General features: G+C 41.0%; 1 protein-coding gene across 4 annotated transcripts in view; it reads left to right on the plus strand.

Annotated features, from left to right (window-relative positions):
• parp4 (poly (ADP-ribose) polymerase family, member 4) overlaps positions 1-23,367 on the plus strand; it is a 45,743-nt gene that overhangs the window by 16,642 nt on the left and 5,734 nt on the right. For all 4 annotated transcript variants that reach the window (XM_039600411.1, XM_039600410.1, XM_039600412.1 and 1 more), the window contains 11 exons: positions 3,007-3,144; positions 3,232-3,421; positions 3,716-3,786; positions 11,973-12,160; positions 12,585-12,684; positions 12,808-12,975; positions 16,670-16,750; positions 16,888-16,968; positions 22,551-22,646; positions 22,739-22,870; positions 23,061-23,114. In XM_039600411.1, coding sequence (XP_039456345.1) covers positions 3,007-3,144; positions 3,232-3,421; positions 3,716-3,786; positions 11,973-12,160; positions 12,585-12,684; positions 12,808-12,975; positions 16,670-16,750; positions 16,888-16,968; positions 22,551-22,646; positions 22,739-22,870; positions 23,061-23,114 — 1,299 coding nt within the window. The remainder of the gene's footprint in view (positions 1-3,006; positions 3,145-3,231; positions 3,422-3,715; positions 3,787-11,972; positions 12,161-12,584; positions 12,685-12,807; positions 12,976-16,669; positions 16,751-16,887; positions 16,969-22,550; positions 22,647-22,738; positions 22,871-23,060; positions 23,115-23,367) is intronic.

Here is a 23,367-nt window from a genome sequence, read left to right on the forward strand (position 1 = left end):
TACACTCAGCTCTCTCTTCACCACGACGGACCGGTACAGAGTCCACATTACTGTAGCCGCAGCACCAATCCGTCTGTCAATCTCCGGGATCATTGATCTTCCTCCCGTCACTCGTGAACAAGACCCCGAGATACTTAAACTCGTCTCCGTGAATCGCTACCTTATCATGATGGGTTTGTGTGTCCCAGGGATCCCAGGGGCTATGTTGTCTGTGGGCTTCTGCCTCCTGGTAGGGTCTCCCATGGCAAATTGGTCCTCGGTGAGGAACCAGACAAAGAGCGATTCAGAAGACCATTATGAGAAATCCATTTAGGGAACAGATCACCCTGCCCAGGATAGGGTTACCGGGGCCAGGCCTGGGGAGGGTGCCCGAGAGCGAGCGTCTGGTGGCTGGGCCTTAATCCATGTGACCCGACCGCACACAACCCGAAAAGGGGACATGGGCCCATTCTCCTGCAGGAGGCACCGTAGGGGGCGGGTGCACTGTGTGCCGGGCGGCGGAGCGGAGACCCTGGCGGACCAATCCCCAGCTACCAAGACTTTTGGAAACGCATGCGAGAAAATTCAAGTAGCCAGAGATTAGAGAAGTCAACAACATCAGTATCATTAAAGTTTCATCTGTTTGTTGTTTTTAGAACCTGAGCTTCATAAGATTATAATCCAAACGTCAACATAACAAGCTGCCTGATGGTGGGGATGGTAATAATGTACACTGAGCATGTTGATTGGGTCTCTTTGGGCCAATGATGGTGCTTCTATTAATCGAGTCACCTGTGAAGCACTAATCAGTAGATTTTATTTCACACATATTTTCACATTAAAATACCAATAAGGTCCTGTGTCAATGATTTAAGGGTAAGAATAAAAGGTGATGTTTTTTTACATGCTTTGTTTTACTCAGTGACAAATAATCAGGAAGAACTGACTGATTTCTTTTCATAAAGGCTGACAGCAACACACCTCTCTCTTTTAATCAATATTTACATAACAGATATATACACTGTGCTGCACTCTTATAGTTAAAGCTTGCAGAATATAAAGTCATTAAATTGAACATGTAAAGTAACACTGGGCCTCATGTACTAACAGTGCGTGCACACAAGTCTCTGCACAAATCTGTGATTTATCGATATTTTTGGACCTGAAATAGTTTGTTTCTTAGTATCAAATTTAATAATACATTTTATTTAATAAAGCGCCTTTCAAAGCACTCAAGGACACTGTACACAAGCAATAAGAACAACAAACATAACAATTTACAAAATAATGAGGATAAAACGTTGAACAAATAAATAAAATAAAGTACCAGGATGGAAAAGTTTCTGTGGAATAGGTTAATGTGAACAGGTGAGTTTTGAGTCTGGACTTAAAAAGAGGGAGGAAGTGATGTTTCTTATCTCAGGAGGAAGGGAGTTCCAAAGACGGGGGCAGAGCAGCAGAAAGCCCTGCGCCCCACGGTGACCAGCCGGGGGGAGGGATGGAAAGAGAAAGAGAGGAGGAGGATCTCAGACACCGAGAAGGAACGGTGATCTGAACCAGGTCAGAGAGGTATGAAGGCGAGAGATGATGGGTAGCCTTGAATGTGTACAAAAGTATCTTGAAATTGATGCAATATTTAACCGGAAGCCAGTGAAGCTGCTGCAGAGCAGGGGTGATGTGGTGCATAGAAGGGGTCCTGGTGATGATACGAGCAGCAGAGTTCTGGACACGTTGGAGCTGATGGATAGATTTTTGACTAAGACCAAAAAGAAGAGAGTTGCAGTAATCAATCCGTGAAGTGACCAGGCTATGAACAGTGGCAGTGGCATGTGGGGAGAGAAAAGGATGGAGACGATTAATGTTACGGAGTTGGAAATATGCAGACCGAGTGATGTTATTGATGTGTGAGTTAAAAGATAGAGTACTATCAAGGATGACACCCAGACTTTTCACACATGGGGAAACGGAGAACGGCGAGTTATTGATTGTAATAGAAAAGCTATTAGTTATTGATAGTGTTTGTTTAGTGCCGACCAGGAGAAGCTCAGATTTGTTACTGTTGAGTTTGAGAAAATTGGAAGAGAACCATGAATTTAGTTCAGCTAATCAGAGGGTGAGGGAGGAGAGCAGAATCAGGTTTAGTGGATAAATAAAGCTGGGTGTCCTCAGCATAACAGTGAAACTGAATATTGTACTTACAAAAAATGTGTCCAAGCGGAAGAAGGTAGATAATGAAATGAAGGGGCCCCAGGACAGATCCCTGGGGCACGCCTGCAACCAGAGGAAAGGGCTGAGAAGTGAAGGATTTAAGTTGAATAAACCGAGTGCGATCAGACAAGTATGATTTAAACCAGGCTAGTGGGATATGGGAGAGACTGATGGAGGCTAGCCTACTGAGGAGAATTGAGTGAGAGATAGTGTCCAAAGCAGCAGTCAGATCAAGAAGAATAAGAATGGAGAGTAAACCATTGTCAGCAGCCATGAGAAGATCATTGGTTGTTTTTATTAGTGCAGTTTCAGTGGTATGGAAGGGACGAAAACCAGACTGGAACTGTTCATACAGATTATTATTAGTTAAGTATGATCTAAATCTTTTCGGATTTAGAAGTCCCTCTGATCGAGCATATGAACAAATGACAACCTGGCTGCATGTGGGATTTAATCAAAAGTCGTTAAAATGAATACTGCTCCTAGTAATAACAATAATAATCACAATCATTATTATACTTGATGCCTTTTGGTCATTATTTAAAGCATTCCAAACCACAGTCATTCATTCTATTTATAGATTTCGATTGTTAATATTTGTTTAATGTAACTCTATTTTAGTTGAAAATCATTTCTATTTGACCTGTTGTTTGTGTTTATCCAGTCAAAAGAAGGCTGGGTGGACTATACCACTAATTCACAGTTGTTTGTGTTATTTTGCTGTTTTACCTCAAAGTTTAAACCAAACTGCTGTTTACAAATATGGATTTATTGTGCAAACCAATAATTTTTTGCTGTTCAATGTTTGTGGTCATGTAGAAAACCGACTGTAAGGCAGTGGTGAGTGTGCTGCCGGGACAGATCATGGGTCCAGATGGATTCCAGCTGTCCATCATGCTGTCTGACGTCCACCTGCCCAGGATGTGGGTGGAGAAACACCCTGACAAGGACAGCCAGGTTTGTCTGTCGGTCTCTTTGTCTTCTCCTTCTCTCACTCTAAAAATGCTGCTTTTTTGTTCAGCCATCTGGTTTTCGTCCCTTTAGGCCTGCATGTTGGTTTTCTATCCAGACTTTGAGGTCAGCTCCAGTTCAGATGCAGATGAAGTCATCCTGCTGTTGGACACATCCGAGTCCATGAAGGGAGAGTCTCTCCGCTCGGCCCGCAGAATTGCCCTGCAGATTCTCAAAAGCCTGGATCGCAGCCTGAGACTCAATGTCGTTTTGTTTGGAACAGGTCAGTTTGTACTTGCAGCCTGAGGCAGCTTTTAGGTTAACATTTAAAAAGTGTTAGCTCAAATTAAAACAAATACCGAAGTACACCTGAAGCACGTGAATAACTGGAACAGCACGTCTTTCTGTGAGACAACGTGTGTCATTCACAAGAGTTTCATTTACAGTTTGTCATATTTGCATTTTTCCCACATAATACTTGGATGAAGCTGTTAATCACATATTACTGAGAAAACCCCACAAATTCTTGCTGTAGCCAGTGGTAGCTTTCTTAACTTTTACTGCGTTTGCCTTTCAGATCACACAGAAGCTTTCCTAACAGTGATGCCACTTGGTGAAGTTTATGAAGAAGCCCAGAGATTCATCAAGGTCAGTTATAAATCTGTTGTGCTCTTATAGCTCCTGGTACTGAGTAGCATGGCTGCATGCTGACGACATTCTGCTCTATTTGTTCTATTCTTATCTTAGCAGGTACGCTAACACTAGCTAACATGATCCAGAAAAAGCCCTTCTTTCACCTCAGCCCTAAAAGGCTGATGGGGTTTTGTCACCACCCTGCCGAGTGGGCCACGCCGTCTCCCAAGTTTGTGAATGTGATAACTTGAGAACAAAGCCATGTAGGATTTTCAAATTCTTACTACAGGTGTATCTACCAACAGTGTCAGACATGTTTGAATCTTAGTGACCATGATCTCAAGGTCAGAGGTCAACTTTTCTGAAAATCTCGTGAATGCAAATTCAAATTCATACTATGGGTGCATCTACCAGGAGACTGGAGGTCCCACTTGTCTCCACCAGAATTAGTTTTCTAATGAAACTTGAGGAAATTTGGTTGTAAGGTGGAAACTATGTTCAACACTAGATGGCACAAGAAGCAGAAACTAGAAGGAAAATACTCTGAAAACTGAAGCATGTGATATTAATCTAATAAAATAATATAAATTCACGGGAATGCAAACTTTATTTCAACATAAATTCAAATTCTCTTACTCAGCTTGAGTGTCTGTTCTGGAGCAAAATCAGAGAAAAGGAAACATCTGCAGTCTGGCTGCAGTGTGGATGGGTGACTTTGTCTCCAAACTTAAAAAGGAAAATTAATATAGTCAGGGATTAAAGTAGGATTTGGTTTGTGTGGTAACTCTGAGATGGGCAGTGTGGGGAAAAGAATCACTTAGAAATAAATGAGCAGAGTTTCTGCTGTGAGCTCCAGATTCTCTGTGCTGGCTGTGATCAGCTGGCAGGTCCTCCATCAGACATGTCCCCTCACAGCATCCATAAGTGACTGAAACAGGACTTATATCACATTCTTTCACGGTCATATTTCATATCATGCCTGATTCATTAAGCTGCTACACTACTGCACATATTACTTTGTACATTTACACAACTCTGCTCACTTGTTTAGAATAGAATAGCTAGAATAGAATAGCTTTTTATTGTCACTGTTACAAGAACAGTGAAAGGCAGTTTGGCATCTCTCCATGTGTGTGAAGTACACAATAGCGTAAGTATTTACACAATGACAAATTTACATTTACACAAGAAAGATATGTACAAGTTATACATACACCTGCAAACATACACTTTACATACATACATATGTATATATACATATATTCATCCGTACATGCATACACACACATATTTCCACATACACGCTTACATCTATATACATACACATACATGCCATCTAACTAGCAGGTGCATTGAGAGGTGCAGTGTGATCAGTGATATTGCACATTGAGTGTGTGGGGGGGATGATATTGCACATTGAGTGGGGGGTGCTGTTGGAACTATACTAAATAATGTTATAATAAATACAGTTTAAAGTGGTAAGGGTGTTGTTTGCATTGAAGTATAAACAGAAATACGATTTATAAATAAGGTGTAATGTCCATGAGTGTTGGCAGTGCAGTTATCCTCCAATCAGGGTGGAGGTAGGGCATGTTTGACAGCCTGTGGGTAAAAACTTCTGTTGAGTCTGTGTGTCTTTGACCTGATGGACCTGTAGCGTTTACCAGAGGGAAGGGGGAAAAAAGTGAGTGTCCAGGGTGCGAGGGGTCTCTGATGATGATGCTGGCTTTCTGCTGAAGTCTGCCAGTATAGATGTCTCTGAGGGGGGTTAGTGAAGTGCCGATTGCCCGCTCTGCTGCCCTCACCACCTTAGTTGCACTGCTCTGTCAATACGTTGGGATGCTAATAAGGCACAAAACACTTTAACATTCTATTCACAACAGATTTATTGTATATAATGTCTTTTTTTTGCACAGTCAAAGGAGAGTTCAGGACACATTTCACTGTGTGTTGCACTTGTATGACTCTGCATATAACAAATAAAGAGTCTTGAATCTTGAAGTAGGCCTGACTGAATTACATGCTCATGTTGTACCAGTGAGACGGGAATATATCCCAATATACACATTAATGGGTTTTCTGTCACCTGATGACCAATGGCTGTACTAATATTGGCACAGACCTCTTTCCAAAATGATTGAATACTAGCACATTCCCACAACCAATGGAATCTAGTGCCCACTCTGACCTTACACTTGAGACAATTTGGAGATGTTCCCATATTATACTTACTATAAATATACGGAGAAATATACACATTGTGCAAAATTTTGTACTGCAGTTCTTTAAATCGGTTACAAACAGAGATTTTAGATGGAAGGAGCAGAATTTTGTCCCATGCCTGTATATCTATTTCACATTTAAGCAGCGTCCCCCAAGATTTTCTCAACCATGCCAATTCATCCACAATTAGGGCATAAATCTCTGAATAAAACTTTGATACAAAATGTTTATGCTCCCTATTATCCAGAAAGAATTTCTCCAACCGAAAAGAGGCTGTTGAGATTTGTAATGATTTAGCATTTTTTAACACATAATTTCTCAATTGCAAATACTTATAAAACTCAGTCTTTGACATAGAATACTGGGACTTCAAGGATTCAAATGATTTAAACTCACCATGTTTAAAGAGGTCATAAAACCTCTTTACACCTACTTTATGCCATCCCACAAAGCTCGACCCTATGTTTTGCGGCAGAAGGTCTGGATTATTTATAAGCGTTGACAAAATATTAAGCGGAAGACTACTGTTAAAAAGTTTTCTCAGTTTTCCCCACGTCCACATAGCATTATATATCAGTGAGTTTTGCTTTATTACGTGAGGTAAGTCATTTAGATGTTTCCCTAGAAAGTTAACAGGTGAGGATGGTTTACATAATACTTCCTCAATATTTAGCCATGGCAGATCAGAATGTTCATGTATCCAGGAAGAAAGAATCCTCGCTTGTATTGAGAGAACATAATTTTCTATGTTTGGCACTCCCCATCCGCCCAGATCTTTCGGTAACTGTAGTGTCTCCAATTTAATTTTGGGTTTTCTTCCTGCCCAAATGAAATCCACCATAGCCTTATTAATTGCTTTAATATCTTCTGATTTCAAAATTGCAAACAACATGCCTGTGGGATATAATATTTTCGGTAGGATTACCATCTTAATGAGATTTATTCTTCCCAAAAATGATATCAGAAGCGACCTCCATCTTGTCAGCATCTCTCGAAGATCTTGAACCAATCCATTAATATTTTCTCTATATAAGTGACCAACATTTGGTGTAACTTTAACTCCCAAATATACAAAACCTGATGGTGCCCAGTGAAAAGGTTTAACATATAAAGGTTCAATGTCCCCTCCACTACACAGAGTCATTATAACAGATTTATCAAAATTTACTTTGTATCCAGATATAAGACCAAAGTCCTTGATACACCTAGTAAGAACAGGTAGAGAGTTAACAGGGTCAGTCAGTGTCAGAAGAATATCGTCTGCATAGAGCAGAATTTTATGTTGTCTATCCCCAATTTTAACTCCAGGAACACTTGGATTTTGTCTAATGGCCATGGCCAAAGGCTCAATGGCCAAAGCAAATAATAGTGGTGACAATGGGCTACCTTGTGCTGTACCTCTACTCAATGTAATTGGGAGGATAACAAGTCGTTAGTTAACACAGATGCTATTGGTGATTTGTATATAATTTTGATCCACCCCAGAAAGTTTTTCCCAAACCCAAATCTTCTCATTATTTCAAACATATATTCCCATTCAATTCTATCAAATGCCTTTTCGGTATCCATAGAAACAACAACCCCAGGGATCTGATGAAAATTTAAAAATGAATAATATTAAATAGGCGTAAAGTATTATTATAAGAATTCCTCCCTTAATAAAGCCTGTCTGGTCAGCATGCACAATAGAGCACACTACTTTTTCTAGCCTAAGAGCCAGTATCTTTGAAAGTATCTTATTATCAACACCAAGAAGGCTAATAGGCCTGTAAGATGAGCATGACTCCGGATTTTTACCTTTTTAGCTATCAATGTTATATTAGCCTGGTACATAGATTCTGGGAGTTTCGATTCTTCAAATGCTTTATTAAAACCCTTAATAATAAACTATTTAACTTCACTTTCATTACCTTAAAAATTCTACTGGGAAGCCATCTGCCCCAGGACATTTCCCTGACTGGAGTGCAGATATAGCTTTATCCACCTCCATCAATGTTATGGGTGACTCCAGCAGGCTAACCTGATCTTCAGAAAGCTGAGGGAATGCTAAGTCGTTTAGAAAAAAGCCTGAATTAAGTGTTGTTATGTCCATCTCAGACTGATATAAGTTTGTATAGAATTCTCTAAAGCACTCATTAATCTGACGGTTTCCTACTTGCCTTTCACCATTCACATCCACAATAGCTGTGATAAAAGAACTTGATGGAGTATTCCTTGCAAGACGAGCCAAAAAGCGGTTAGGCTTATTAGCTGATTCAAAAAGCCATCGTCTGGCAAGAAGGACATCTCTTCCAGCCTTTCGCATTATCAAATCACGCAAAGATGTCCTGGCAATATTAAGCTCACTTAATGTTTCAGCTGATTTTGTTACATAATATTGTTTCTCCAGCTTTTTCATATTATTCTCGATCTCTAACTGCCTTGTTAATCGTTGTTTTCTTTTATGACTTGTGTATGAAATAATCATCCCTCTCATGTAAGCCTTATAGCTATCCCATAAAGTTCCCGTGTCTATCTCCTCTTTATCATTTATTTCTAAAAAATAATGTTGTTTGCTCTGTTATGAAATGTATAAATTTCTCATCCAAAAGAGACCGTGTACTCATCTTCCAAGACATGGAGCGCTCAATATGTCTCATGGGTTGAATGGTTAGGACCACAGGAGCATGGTCAGAGAGACCTATATGACCAATATTTACCTGCTGAACTAACTGACTAATACACTTGGACATAAAAATATAATCTATACGAGATGCTGACAAGTGAGGGTTGGAGCGGAAAGTGTACTCCTTAGATAGTGGATTATAGTGTCGCCAGACATCTATAAGGTCAAGCTCATTTATAATTTGCCAAAGGGCTTTGGAATTTTTTGTCAAAGTAGATTGTGGGGGAAGTTTATCCATTTTGGGGCATAAAACACAGTTAAAGTCACCCGCTAATATTATATTAGCACAGTCAATGTCCACTAATTGACTAAATAATACCGTGTAAAACTCGTCATCCTGTGCATTCGGCGCATATATATTACCTAGGAGAACAGTTTCCCCATGCAACATCCCTTTAACCAATATATATCTTCCTTCATTGTCCTTGTGAGTGGCTGTAACGTTGAAGGGAAGATTTTTGTGTATAAGAGTAATAACCCCCTTTTATTTGTGGAGTAGGATGAGAAAAAAAATTTGACCAACCCATTCTCTACAGTATTTTCTGTGTTCATCATCTGTCAGATGGGTTTCTTGCAAAAAAGCAATGTGAATCAAATCTTTCTTCAGAGAATTTAGAATGGACATTTTTTTTCACCACATTGTTGGACCCTTTAACATTCCAAGTACTTATCTTAACTGACATATAGGAAAAGTAATATATATATATTGTGCTGTTTACATATTTAACCAAATCTACATTTGACCAGTCTGAACCTATTAACCAAAATAATTGAGCATAAAACAAGAACACTGGTTCCCAGCAAAACCTGAACACAAAGCCTGGAAACCTCAACCCTCCCCAACAGAAATAACACAAAGTAAAATAAAATAAATTACACATCTAGATGTACCCTGCTCTAAAGTACAGCTGTAGGGGGATACAGACGCGTACCATCCCCGCACTGGAGTGTATGTCAAAAATCAAAGTATGCTCTATACCTTAGCTCGTTAACAGTACTGTAATGCTGTAAGCCTCGAGTTTGTAACTTACGTTACAATGACACTGTCGTGTACCAACAGTTTATTTAGGTCTTGGCAATTTGCTCACATAGTCCTTGACGTCCTGGATGGTCGCGAGGGAGATACTAGTGCCATCGGGGTTAAATATTTTAATGATGGCTGGATAAAGGAAGGAATACTTGATCCCCGCCTCTCTGAGCGCTTTACGCGCATTCACAGACTCCTTTCTCTTTCGTGCCACCTCGGCGGAGAAATCCTGATAGAAGGACACTTTTCCTGCCTCTGTGTTTACGGTACCTTTAGCCCTGGCAGCCTGGAGAATCTTCTGTGTATCGGTGTAGTAATGAAGCCGGACCAGTACTGCACGCGGTCCCTCCGTGCCGGTAAGCCTCATAGTGCGATGGGCTCTATCGACTGTAATGGCACCCTGCTGAAGGCCCAGGACTTCTGGTATCCACTTTTTAAAAAAGTCCACTGGTGCTCTACCCTCCGCGCCTTCTTTTAGCCCGACAATCCTCACGCTCTGCCGCCGGCTCTGATTCTCAAAGCTTTCCAGACGCTCCATGGCCTTCTTAAGCTGGGTCTCGAGAGCGGCAATACGTGGCTCATTTGTAGCCGTGACATCTTCCAAGTCCGAGACCCGCTGCTCCACTGTTTCCATTCTTTCTATCAGATTGTCGAATTTCTCAGTGAGCTCGTTTATTGGCTTTATGACTTCGGATATCTTGCTATCCAATACTTTTGATATGTTAGAAGTCACCTTGTCCACAATCATGTCATCCCGCAGTGTACTTAGTGCATCCTCAGCGTCGCACATGGTCTCCTTTTTGGGGCAATTGCTAGCTACCATGTCACTGCTAGCTTTCGCTTTGACTCCTCGTTTGCCCATTTCTCTCTTTTTGCTTGATCCAGGGTGTGCAAAAAACTCGTCTAAAGACATTATATAAATATTCGAGGCAACTTGTTGGCAAAAATGAGCTAAAATACCAATATTTTACAGCTGTCCAGTGCAGAGCTCATAAGCTCACGTCTGCTCAGCTCGACGCATCACGTGACCCCCCCAGGATATTTCTAATTTTAGAGATGTTGCACAAATGGAAGAAAGCAGTCTTACATATTTGTTTAATATGTGCATTGAAGGACATGTCCTGGTCAAAAATGACTCCAAGGTTCCTCACAGCATTACTGGAGGCCAAGGTAATGCCATCCAGAGTAAGAATCTGCTTAGATACCATATTTCTAAGATTTTCAGGGCCGAGTACAATAACCTCAGTTTGATCTGAATTAAGAAGCAGAAAGTTAGCGGCCATCCAGGTCTTTATGTCTTTAAGACATTCCTGCAGTTTAACTAATTGGTGTGTGTTACCTGGCTTCATGGACAGATAGAGCTGCGTGTCATCTGCATAGCAGTGAAAATTTATGCTATGTCTTCTAATGATGCTGCCTAGGGAAGCATGTATAATGTAAACAGAATTGGTCCTAGCACCGAACCCTGTGGAACACCATAATTGACCTTAGTGTGTGAAGACGACTCTCCATTTACATGAACAAATTGGAGTATATTAGATAGATATGATACAAACCACTGCAGTGCAGTACCTGTAATACCTACAGCATGTTCTAATCGCTCTAATAGGATATTATGGTCAACAGTATCGAACGCTGCACTGAGGTCTAGCAGGACAAGCACAGAGATGAGTCCACTGTCAGAGGCCATAAGAAGATCATTTGTAACCTTCACTAAAGCTGTTTCTGTGCTGTGATGAGCTCTGAAACCTGACTGAAACTAATGTTGGAGATTGGCCTTTATTACAATTTGTTACATGTATTTGCTTTTATGACCCCAGTAACACATCAAAAGATTTTGCAACTTGCCCACAAACAAAGAAATGATCAGTTTCTATGGTGGGTTTATTTGAACAGTGAAAGACAGAGCAATAAGAAAAACATCTAGAAAAATGCATTTTAAAAACGTTACACATTAATTTGCATTTTCATGAAGGAAAAAAGTATTTGAGCCTCTGTTGGTAATCACAGAGGTCAGGCATGTCGTGCAGTTGGTCACAAGTTTTACACACATCTCAGTTTGTCCCACTCCTGTTTTCAGATCCTCTCCAAGTCAGAAATGTTTCGTGGCTGATGAACTAAAACCTTCGGCTCCCTCCACAGATTTTCTATGTATAGCTTCTATAAAAATGTGACTGTGTTGTATTAGTGAATATCTTTTGATGTTAATGGCACTGGTAATGTTGTGTTTAAAGCCAAACTCAACAGAGAGTTTCACAAAAGCTCGATTCTTCTCTTTCCTGTTAGCACTCGGCTCCATTAGGGGGAGGCACTGAGATGTGGCGTCCCCTGCGAGCGCTCAGCCTGCTGCCTCCATCGCGCGGCATCAGGAACCTGCTGCTGCTGTCGGACGGCCACATCCAGAACACCGAGCTCACCTTGAAGCTGCTCAGAGACAATGCTCAGCACAGTCGCCTCTTCACCTGTGGCCTCAGGTCTGAAAAGGGTTTCGAGTGGGAAAATGTGTGTCGTCCTACAGCTGTGGTCACAAGTTTACATCCACTTATCATGAACATGATCGTCACGGTAACAGTAGGCTTTCATGATTTCTCTGAACTGCTCTTTTTCCAAGATTATTATACAGTTTACATCTTTAATGAGCTGAAAAAACAAGAAGTGGCTGCACAGTTTTGTAAACTTTTGCCCACAGCTGTATACTGTCGTATTAAAGTGTGTCGTGCTGTTTAAACTGTACAGTCACCAGTAAGAGACGTGAATGTACAAAGCAGAAGGCCTGAATAACAACATTAACAACACGGATCATTATAATGGACTCTGTGATGCTCTGCACTCTGAGCTTCTTCTTGATTTGATCTTTTAAATATGTATAAAGTATATTTATGTGTCTGATGATTTTAGCCCGATGGCCAACCGACACATGCTGAGAGCCCTGGCTCAAGCAGGGGGCGGAGCCTATGAGTTCTTCGACACAAAAACCAAACACAACTGGGCAGAGAAGGTGAGCGCTCATGTCATACATAAGCAGCTGTTAATTGTTGTTATTCAGTTGTTGACTTGTTACAAGAAGATTGTAAATATGTTAAATAAAATCCAAAATTTTCTTTGTCTGTTTTGTTCACAGGTGGCCTGTCAGCTGAAGCGTATGGCATCTTCTGGCTGCAGTTCAGTGTCTGTCAAGTGGCAGCAGTTCAGCCCAACAAGTCCACCTCTGCAGGCTCCCAAGCAGCTGCATGCTCTGTTCAATGACTGTCACACTCTGGTTTATGGCTTTGTGCCACACTGTACTCAGGTAAGCTGCTTCTCTACTGAGCTGAACACAGCCCTGCCTTTTCCTTGTTTTCTGCCTTTTAGAAATGTACAAACAACGTTTTGCTGCTGCTAAAAATGTCCATGTAACAGGTGAGAATATGATCGCCAGTGTTGTGATTGGCTGTGTGGCAGACAGGATTGGACCCAAACGCAGGACTCACAGACACCAGGGTGAACTAAAAGAGGCAGCTTTATCTTGGCTGTAAAACACTCCATGAAATAAACTACAGGGTGGGCCATTTATATGGATCCACCGTAATAACATGGTAATGGTTGGTGATATTAAAGTCCTGTTTGTGGCACATTAGTATATGTGAGGGGGCAAACTCCTCAAGATGGGTGGTGACCATGGTGGCCATTTAGAAGTCGGCCATCTTGGATACAACTTTTGTTTTTTCAATAGGAAGAGGGCCATGTGACACATCAAACTTATTGGTAATGTCACAAGAAAAACAATGGTGTGCTTGGTTTCAACGTAACTTTATTCTTTCATGAGTTATTTACAAGTTTCTGACCACTTATAAAATGTGTTCAATGTGCTGCCCATTGTGTTGGATTGTCAATGCAACCCTCTTCTCCCACTCTTCACACACTGATAGCAACACCGCAGGAGAAATGCCAGCACAGGCATCCAGTATCCGTAGTTTCAGGTGCTGCACATCTCGTATCTTCACACCATAGACAATTGCCTTCAGATGACCCCAAAGATAAAAGTCTAAGGGGGTCAGATCGGGAGACCTTGGGGGCCATTCAACTGGCCCACGACGACCAATCCACTTTCCAGGAAACTGTTCATCTGGGAATGCTCGGACCTGGCACCCATAATGTGGTGGTGCACCATCTTGCTGGAAAAACTCAGGGAACGTGCCAGCTTCAGTGCATAAAGAGGGAAACACATCATCATGTAGCAATTTCAAATATCCAGTGGCCTTGAGGTTTCCATTGATGAAGAATGGACCCACTATCGTTGTACCCCATATACCACACCAAACCATCACTTTTGTTGTTCCAACAGTCTTGGAGGATCCATCCAATGTGGGTTAGTGTCAGACCAATAGCAGTGGTTTTGTTTGTTAACTTCACCATTCACATAAAAGTTTGCCTCATCACTGAACAAAATCTTCTGCGTGAACTGAGGGTCCTGATCCAATTTTGTTTTGCCCATTCTGCAAATTCTGTGCGCCGATCTGGGTCATCCTCGTTGAGATGCTGCAGTAGCTGGAGTTTGTAAGGGTGCCATTTGTGAGTAGCTAATATCCGCCGAAGGGATGTTCGACTAATGCCACTCTCCAGTGACATGCGGCGAGTGCTACGCTGTGGGCTCTTGCTGAATGAAGCTAGGACAGCCACTGATGTTTCTTCATTAGTGACAGTTTTCTTGCCTCCACATTTTGGCAAATCCAACACTGAACCAGTTTCACGAAACTTAGCAAGCAGTTTGCTAACTGTAGCATGGGAGATGGGTGTTCTCGTAGGGTGTCTTGCATTGAAATCTGCTGCAATGACCCGGTTACTGCGTTCACCAAATATCAACACGATTTCGATCCGCTCCTCACGTGTTAACCTCTTCGACATGTCAATGGCTGTGAACAAAGAGAAACTTGTAAATAACTCATGAAAGAATAAAGTTACGTTGAAACCAAGCACACCATTGTTTTTCTTGTGACATTACCAATAAGTTTGATGTGTCACATGGCTCTCTTCCTATTGAAAAAACAAAAGTTGTATCCAAGATGGCCGACTTCTAAATGGCCACCATGGTCACCACCCATCTTGAGGAGTTTGCCCCCTCACATATACTAATGTGCCACAAACAGGACTTTAATATCACCAACCATTCCCATGTTATTACGGTGGATCCATATAAATGGCCCACCCTGTAGAAACCTGGAAACTAGGGATGAAGATAACAGGGAGCTCGTAGGAGAAAACACACAGCACAGTGAGGGTACGACGCGACAACATGCAGGGCAAGACTGAGAACTAAAATACACAGACAGGAACACGAGGAAACACAGCTGGGACTAATCAGACATGATGAGACGAGGGGAAGCAAAAGTAGATACGCTGACGTCGGACAAGGACTATCAAAATAAAACAGGAAACAGAGCGAAACTCAGACTCAGGACATGCAAGCTCAGTGTTGGGGAGTAACAGGGAGTACATGTACCGGCGTTACGTATTTAAAATACAAAATATGAGTAACTGTATTACGTTACTGTTAGTTGTTAAAAAGGTGGTACTCAGAATACAGTTACTTTGTTGAAATAGATGGATTACATGGCGGTCTTTTCCTGTTTCATATGTTCATATGTTTTTGGTAATTCCACGCCGGTGGAAACACAAACAAAACACACATTAAGAGGCTCTAATGTCTGAGTCTCAATCTCACGCTCATGTCACCCCTACTTGTGGCCGCATAATGACGTGACGAAATATTTTTAAAAATTATTATTCAAAAAATGATTTAATATGAAGGCAATAGGCAGAGTGTTACAGCATAGGCCTGAAGCATGTAGCCTGATGGGCAGTGTAGTCTGTGCTGCAGGGAGAATGGACTGCCATCCCCGTTATATGTCTGTGAGCGAGGGAGGGAGAAAAAAGAAAAGTACGAGTTGTCACCGAGCAGAAACGGGAGCTGGAAGCATGTAAATATAATAATAACCACTGCAGCCAAGAAGTTTTCAGCTACGAGCCCGACACGAACCCGACGTATCAGCCAGAGGTCCCTTTACTACGGTTCGGAGCCGCGGACCTGTTTCATATACGCGCGGAATAGTTTTCTATACGAGATCGCTGCAAAAAGTGCAGCCTTACCTAATGTTCACCTACTGTTACTCATTTATATTAAGATTTAAACATCTAGTTGGTATTGGTATGGCGAGTAGCCTTCGGTAATAGTAATAAATCACACAGCAATAGTACATTCATGTAGTTGTAAACAGCATGATAATATATTAAGTAATCCAAAGTATTCAGAATACGTTACTCTCATTGAGTCATGTAACAGAATATGTTACAAAATACATTTTGGGGCATGTATTGTGGAATACATTTTAAAGGTAACCTTCCCAACACTGCACAAGCTTAACACAGTAACTGGGGAGACAAGGGTGACTAGACAGGAAACATGGGATACAGGAAAAGCATAGAGTAGACATGGGAACAGAGACTAAACACAGCCTAAGATAACTAAGGGAGGAAGGACTGCAGTCACTAAGAAGTAAAGAAGATTCTATTCTATAGTTAGTAATACTTTGAATTGAAAGCCTTTATTGTCATTATACATAGTATAACGAGATTAGTAACAGCTCTATAAAAGTGCACATGTGCTTTAGCACATTATAAAAACTATACAATAATTGAACTATACTCTTAATATAAATATAAATACACAGTACAGTACTGGGTGACAGAGACAGGCAGAGCTTGAAAACTTGCTTGAAACTTCAGGCATGGTTATATTCCTACCAGCTGAACAGTAACTGCGAGTGGCCTGAGGGGAACAACAAATGAGTTAACACTAATCTGCATCAGTGTGCCTGCTGACTTAGAAACTGTGAAGAGCAAAAATATTTTAACTTTATTTTGCAGTCTCTGGCTTTTTGACCTCATTAAAGAGTTACAGTACAACACCGTTAGACAATAATGATAATGCCGTTGTTTTAATACAGGCTACTCTCCTGGGAAATCTGAGAGGTCAGGAGCTCAAAACAATGGTGTCAACCAGCGAGCTGCAGAAAACAAAGGGCACAGTAAGAACTCGCACACTGACACTCAACAGTACCTGCTGTATGTGCATACATCTCACTTGTTAAGCCTACAATCCTCACGCAGGCTGATTGTCATCACATGATCATGAGGACAGTGTATCGTTATGTCATGTGTTTAGTTTCTTCACAAGCTCACCGCGAGGGCCCTCATCAGGGATTATGAAGACGGGAACCTGGACACCAGTGAAGCTGAACACGAGGTATTTTGCAGATAAGTGAGACCAAAGATTGAAATTCACATCCCAGTAGTTGTTGTTGTTTTAGTGATATATATATATTTTATTGTTCTTTACATTTTTCTTTATAGTTCAGTTTAGTTTCAAAATCCTTAATACAATAAATACTGCTGTGGTCAAAGGTTTACTTACACTCATCAGGGACATTATTTTCATACTATTTCGTACTACATTGTGAACTGTTAATCATTTCTTATAGCATATTTTAGTGATGCTGTAAAATGATGTTATGCTTATCTTTGCCAGCCTATAAAGTTTTGTTTGATAGCACTGATTAGATTGACCAGTAGAAGAATAGAAAAGTACAAAGAACTAGGTGAAGAAGAATTGTGGATTTAGACACATTGGGAAGGTCACTTGCAGCCATTTCTAAACAACTGCAGATTCCAACATCATCAGTTCAGGTGAACATTATTATTCAGATGTGTCACCACTCTGCCAAGGTCTGGAAGAAGAGACAACCCCTCAGATGAGAGGAAGTTTGTACGGATGTTCAGGAACAACCCAACAGAGCTCAAGCCTGCCATAAACTGGAAATGACTTGAAAACCAGAGTCGCTGTCCGCAGCTTGGGCTCAATTCAAATATGTGCCATTACCCTCTGTTAATTGTGGTGACAAATTTGGTCACACTGGCAAAGATTAAAACTAAATAAAAAATTCTATGTAACTTTTAGTTTAGTTGGGTTTGAACTACAAAATATCTCTCATTCCTATTTTTGTGTCAGTTGACTTTAAAACTTTCTAAATAACAAAATCTGAACAAGACAGCGTGCAAGACAAAACCACGAGACTACACTACCAAAGGTTTGGAACACCCCAGTGTTTCCAGTTTTTTATTGAATATTATCCAGTTTAATGTCTAATTGCACTCTAAAATGAAAGCATGGTACAAATAAGTCATTAGAGCTAAAAAAAGAAACCATGGAATCAGTTTATAGACCAAAATGTTTTCTAACCTTCTGACTCATCAGAGTAGCACCTTTGGCAGGTATTACAGCTGAACACAGCCGTGGCAAATTAAAGGAGGATAAACATAATTATCAGGCAAAATGTCCTTCGTTTGTTAGAGTAATCCCGTCTGATACCACGTGAGAACAATAAATATAGCCTTAACCTTCAAACTGAATGGTAATGTAACAACACTCATTTTACACTAAACTAAAACATCACTACTTCCACGTCTAATTGTCTGTCATGGAGGCGGAGTAAACTGGCCAGCGGGGGGAGCGGGTTTTTCTCAATGATACTTACCTTGATGTAGCTCAGGTAGAGCAGGTCGCCTACTGATCGGAAGGTTGGTGGTTCGAACCCAGGCTCCTCCAGTCTGCATGTCAAGTATCCTTGGGCAAGACTGATACCGATGCATGTGAATGTGTGTGAATGTAGTTAGACAGCACTAACTATAGAGAAACTGGGTGAATGGCATGTTGTATAGAGCACTTTAAGTACTTTGAAAGAGTATAAAAGTGCTATATAAGAATCAGTCCATTTAAGAGACGCCAACAGGTCTCTTACGCCATCGTCGCTCTGTCGTGTGACACAGACTGATAAAGTCACTACCTGGGTTACATCATGTCACAAGTTTTGTGAGGTGCTTTTGTGATATTTAATGGATCGGATTCCTTTTTTTTCCCTCCCCGATTCAGTAATTTAGGTCAGGATTGGACCAATACTGTGTATACGATTGGTCCCTAGTAGAATGTACATATACCGTGAATCCCGGACTACAGAGCGCACCTGATTAAAAGCCGCATGCTCTAATTGTAGAAAGAAAATCAATTCTGTACTTGTACAGGCCGCACCGGATTTTAAGCCGTATGCGTTTCACTTGTAATTTGAGATATTTACACAGAAATATTACACGTGAGGATTTTTAATGTTTAATTTAATCCGTAAGGTAACATAAACATGGTAACATAAACGTTATGGTAACATACAAAAATACATACTGCAAATGCTTTTTTTCCTGGAACAGCGCCTGTAACACGGCTACCTTTAAGTATACGTACGTATCGGTAACACACAAATTACGTTGCTTATGGTTTTTTTACGGAACAGTGCACAAACAACATTACAACGTCTCTTAACAACGGGTACAAATATATACCGTATATACACTACTTATCATTTTGATTGGTCTACTGTTACCAGGCAAAATGTTTTTGGCCGCATGAAAAAAAATATGCATTAGCCGCACGTCCGTATAAGCCGCAGTGTTCACAGTGTGGGAAAAAGTAGCGGCTTATGACCCGAAAACTACGGTATTTGTTTAGAAATTACTGATAAACTAGTACTTAGAGCAGGGCGATATGACCAAAAATATTTATCACGATATATATTTGAAAATTTGCGATAACAATATATCTGACGATATAATTGACACGACAAAATACTTTACAACTCCTCAACTTTATTAGTGCAAAAAAACCCATCAATCCATTTTCACTTAAACAAGCAGCTGTTTTTTATGTGCATCAAAGTTATATAAAAATTTTACAGTTCAAATGCAAATTCTTTGCTGATAGTTTAACCAAAAGCCATTTCCAGTGGAAACTGGCCAACATGTCCTCAGCATAACCATGTATAATATCCACGAAACTTAAAAAGAGCTTATACACACACAATACGGTAATATTATGTTGAAGCACAGTACGTATCACTCCGCGAGGCTCCTGCCTGCGGTAGCCGTAATGCTCCAACCAGTGTTGCCAACTTAGCGACTTTGTCACAATATTTAGCGAGTTTTCAGACCGCCTTAGCGACTTTGTTTTCTAAAAAGTGACTAGCGACAAATCTGGCGACTTTTTCTGTTGTTATTGGAGAGTTATTTATGACGACAGGTGATGTGCAGATCGATACTGAAATATCGATTCCTCCGATACCAGTCGTTTATGTTCTAGAATCGATTCTCATATTAAAATATCAATATTTTAGTAATTTAGGGTAAATTTGTAGTTGATCATTAACAGGAACACAGTGGAAAGAAACTACAACATTTGGATTGTCTACATTGGAAGGAATTACTTCCTCTTCTGCCTTTCATAGTCATGTGCGAAATACGGCTGTATAAATGTGTCCAGCGTGGCATGCGCACTCACAACAATGGCTGAGCGTAATTGAAGTCATGTGTGGACGTATTTTACATCCACAAACAGCCGAGACGCGGTTTGCGATACATGTGGCAAGAAAGTGAAGTGTTGTGGCAACACCACTGACCTCGTCAAACACCTCAGAGTAAATCATATCACAGAATATGATGAGCTTATGTTGAGGCGAACTGAAGAGGAGGAGAGTGAAGGTGCTGCTGGGTGAGACAAACGTCTCTCACAGAGTCCTTTAGTGCTGCAGGCAGGCAGCGTGTTCAAATAGCGCACAACTTCAGTTTGTTTATTTCTATATGATGAATTCTGCATTAAGTGATAAGAACAAGAAATCTGATGTCCTGTAATCATGATGCTATAATTTGAGATACAATAAATAAAATGAGTTTTTGTATCGGTATCAGATCAGTATCGTTGATACCACCCTGAATTTTACTTGGTATCGGATCGGAAAGGAAATCAGTGGCATCTCACATCACTAATGACGACTTTTTGACATGAAAGCGCGTTTCGCTCTTCTCAACAAGCAGCGGTGCTGCCGGGGGCACCTTGCCCGTACCAAAGCGCTCACAGGCGGAGGACAGTCCTCCCCCAGCTGCTATCAGGGCAGGATATGTTCACACCTATGCGTCCAAACTGCAAATGAATCGCGCATGAGCGAAGCCGCTGCTCCCACACTGACTGTAACGCAGTCAGGTCTTCTTTTACTCTTATGCTGTTTTGTGGACCACAAGGTTTAAAACTACTTATAAACACACACACACAAAGTAACTCCACCAGAGTGCCTATTTCGTGTCACTTTTGCCGGTCCAAACCCGGATAAAGGAGCAGGGTTGGAATTGTGACATTAAAAAAAAACAATAATTGCTAAAAGAAATTTAATTTGTAGTTCTAAATACATTTTTAGAAGGACATTTTTCACTCACTTTATGTCCACGATGTTATTTCTCTCTCCAAGAACGTAGGTTACAATTACATTAGCATTATGCAAATTAGGCAAATGGCCTGGTAAATGGCCTGTATTTATATAGCGCTTTCTAGTCCCTAAGGACCCCAAAGCGCTTTACACATCCAGACATCCACCCATTCACACACACATTCACACACTGGTGATGGCAAGCTACATAGTAGCCACAGCCACCCTGGGGCGCACTGACAGAGGCGAGGCTGCCGAACACTGGCGCCACCGGGCCCTCTGACCACCACCAGTAGGCAACGGGTGAAGTGTCTTGCCCAAGGACACAACGACTGAGACTGTCCAAGCCGGGGCTCGAACCGGCAACCTTCCGATTACAAGGCGAACTCCCAACTCTTGAGCCACGATCGCCCCAATAATGATGTCATTTGGCGACTTCTAGCGACTTTTAGGACAGCCAATAGCGATTTTCCTTACTGAGGAGTTGGCAGCACTGGTCCAACAATCCATCAAGCGGTGCGGCTTCGTAGCTTAGCAAAATCGTACTAAAACATTTGACAGATTTTCGAGCGCCGTCTACCACATAAAATCGTTTCGAGGTCAGTAAACACAACCAGAATTCATACATAAGGCCCACGGGATTATAAGGGACACTGTCGATTTTCAGAAAAATCAAAGGATTGATTTTAAGTGTGCCGTATTTTCCAAACAACACGGTAATAACGACGGCCCGCTAGCATGCTCTACCAAAAATAGTGCTTTGTTGTGTATCTGATGGATGAAAGCTAAACCAGTTCCACACCACTGAAGTTGCAGCATTTTTACAAACCAGTTCTGGTTCATCTGTTTCATTCAACGATCCGCTTTCGCCCTTCTCATTCTGCATCGCCGCCATGTGCGTATGTAAACAAAGGCATTGCGCATGCACGTTTTACCCATATTCTATCGCCATATTTCATTTTCTTATCATTGCCCAACATTATACCGGTGTTACCGTGAACGGTATGATATGGCCCAGCCCTACTAGTACTGATACCTAAAAATCGTACTTAAGTACAGTAACAAAGTATTTGTACTTACTTACTTACTTCCCACCTTAGCATTTGGGGGATATTATTACATGACGGATCAGCTGAACCCACCAGGTGCCTGTTATGGTCCTGTCAGGAATAAAGCAGCCATTATAAGTTGCTGTATCTGTACAGCAGCTTATCTCTGGCCTAAACGATGTCAAGCAGCAGGACAATGATCCCATTCATTCCCATTGCTGTCCAAACTGACAGAAGTTGGGATGAGATTTTCTGTAGTGATGCAGCTGAAGGACCACCACAGCAGCAACTTGAGCAGTGAGCTAGTTAATCTCAATGCGGAAAGGGCTCTCTAGTTAACAGTGACTTTGAGTACAAGAGTGCTGGGATTGTTTAACAACACATTCATCATGGATGTCTTCACTACAGGCTCGTTGTTAGCATACCTGGGTGGGCTGTGAGCGACAAACTGTGGAAACTGACATTTTCTACTTTTACAGGGTAAGAAAGCAGAGTTGAAGTCCTTCATCATCGAGTTAAGCAAAGAATTTTCCATCCTGTCTCAGTTTACCAGCTTTGTGGCCATTGAGGAACGGGTTTGTCAAATCAGCCTTTTTCAAATTTACAGTTTGTCTTTCATTCTTTTAGCTTTTTTATCAAATATTTATTTAATCGATCTTATTTTTAGGACTCAGAGCAACCACAGCCTGGTTTTACAGACATCCCCAAGTTGATTGCAGAGGAAGATGTGGACTTCCTTCCCTACATTAACTGGATTTCTCCCGAGGATGATGAAGACCTAATAGAGGAAGAGTCTTCGGTATGAATTTTTTTAACTGTTGTTCATACATGATTAGTCCTCATGCGCATAAACTGGAGCTGTAGTTTTGCTAAAGATTTTCTTTAATAACATGTGATCATCATGTTATTGATCGTACTGACTGTATTGCTGCTGCAATCTTCACAAATGCTGACATTTATGATTTCATGCTTTTGTCTTCCTGCTGTAGGAGGAGGATGCTGATTGCGGCTTTGGTTTGTTTGACTCTTGTGATTCATTCACGGTTAGTCCCTTTAGTTTACACTAAGATGCTGATGCTGCACATTCAGTAAAACAAATTCAGGAAATGTAACAAATATATGTAACAATAATCAATTCAGTTCAATTTTAGAAATATCTAAATTGGCATGTAGCAGATGTCCTACAGTGCAACAAACTATGTGATTCTTTTGTTGAGTTAATGTTGATGTAGAACTTTTCTTATATTGTGAAACCTGTCAAATGACATTGCCAACAGTATTTCTGATAGAATTCAT

Source organism: Oreochromis aureus, linkage group 16, assembly GCF_013358895.1.
Source record: "Oreochromis aureus strain Israel breed Guangdong linkage group 16, ZZ_aureus, whole genome shotgun sequence".
NCBI classification, from domain to species: Eukaryota; Metazoa; Chordata; class Actinopteri; order Cichliformes; family Cichlidae; genus Oreochromis; species Oreochromis aureus.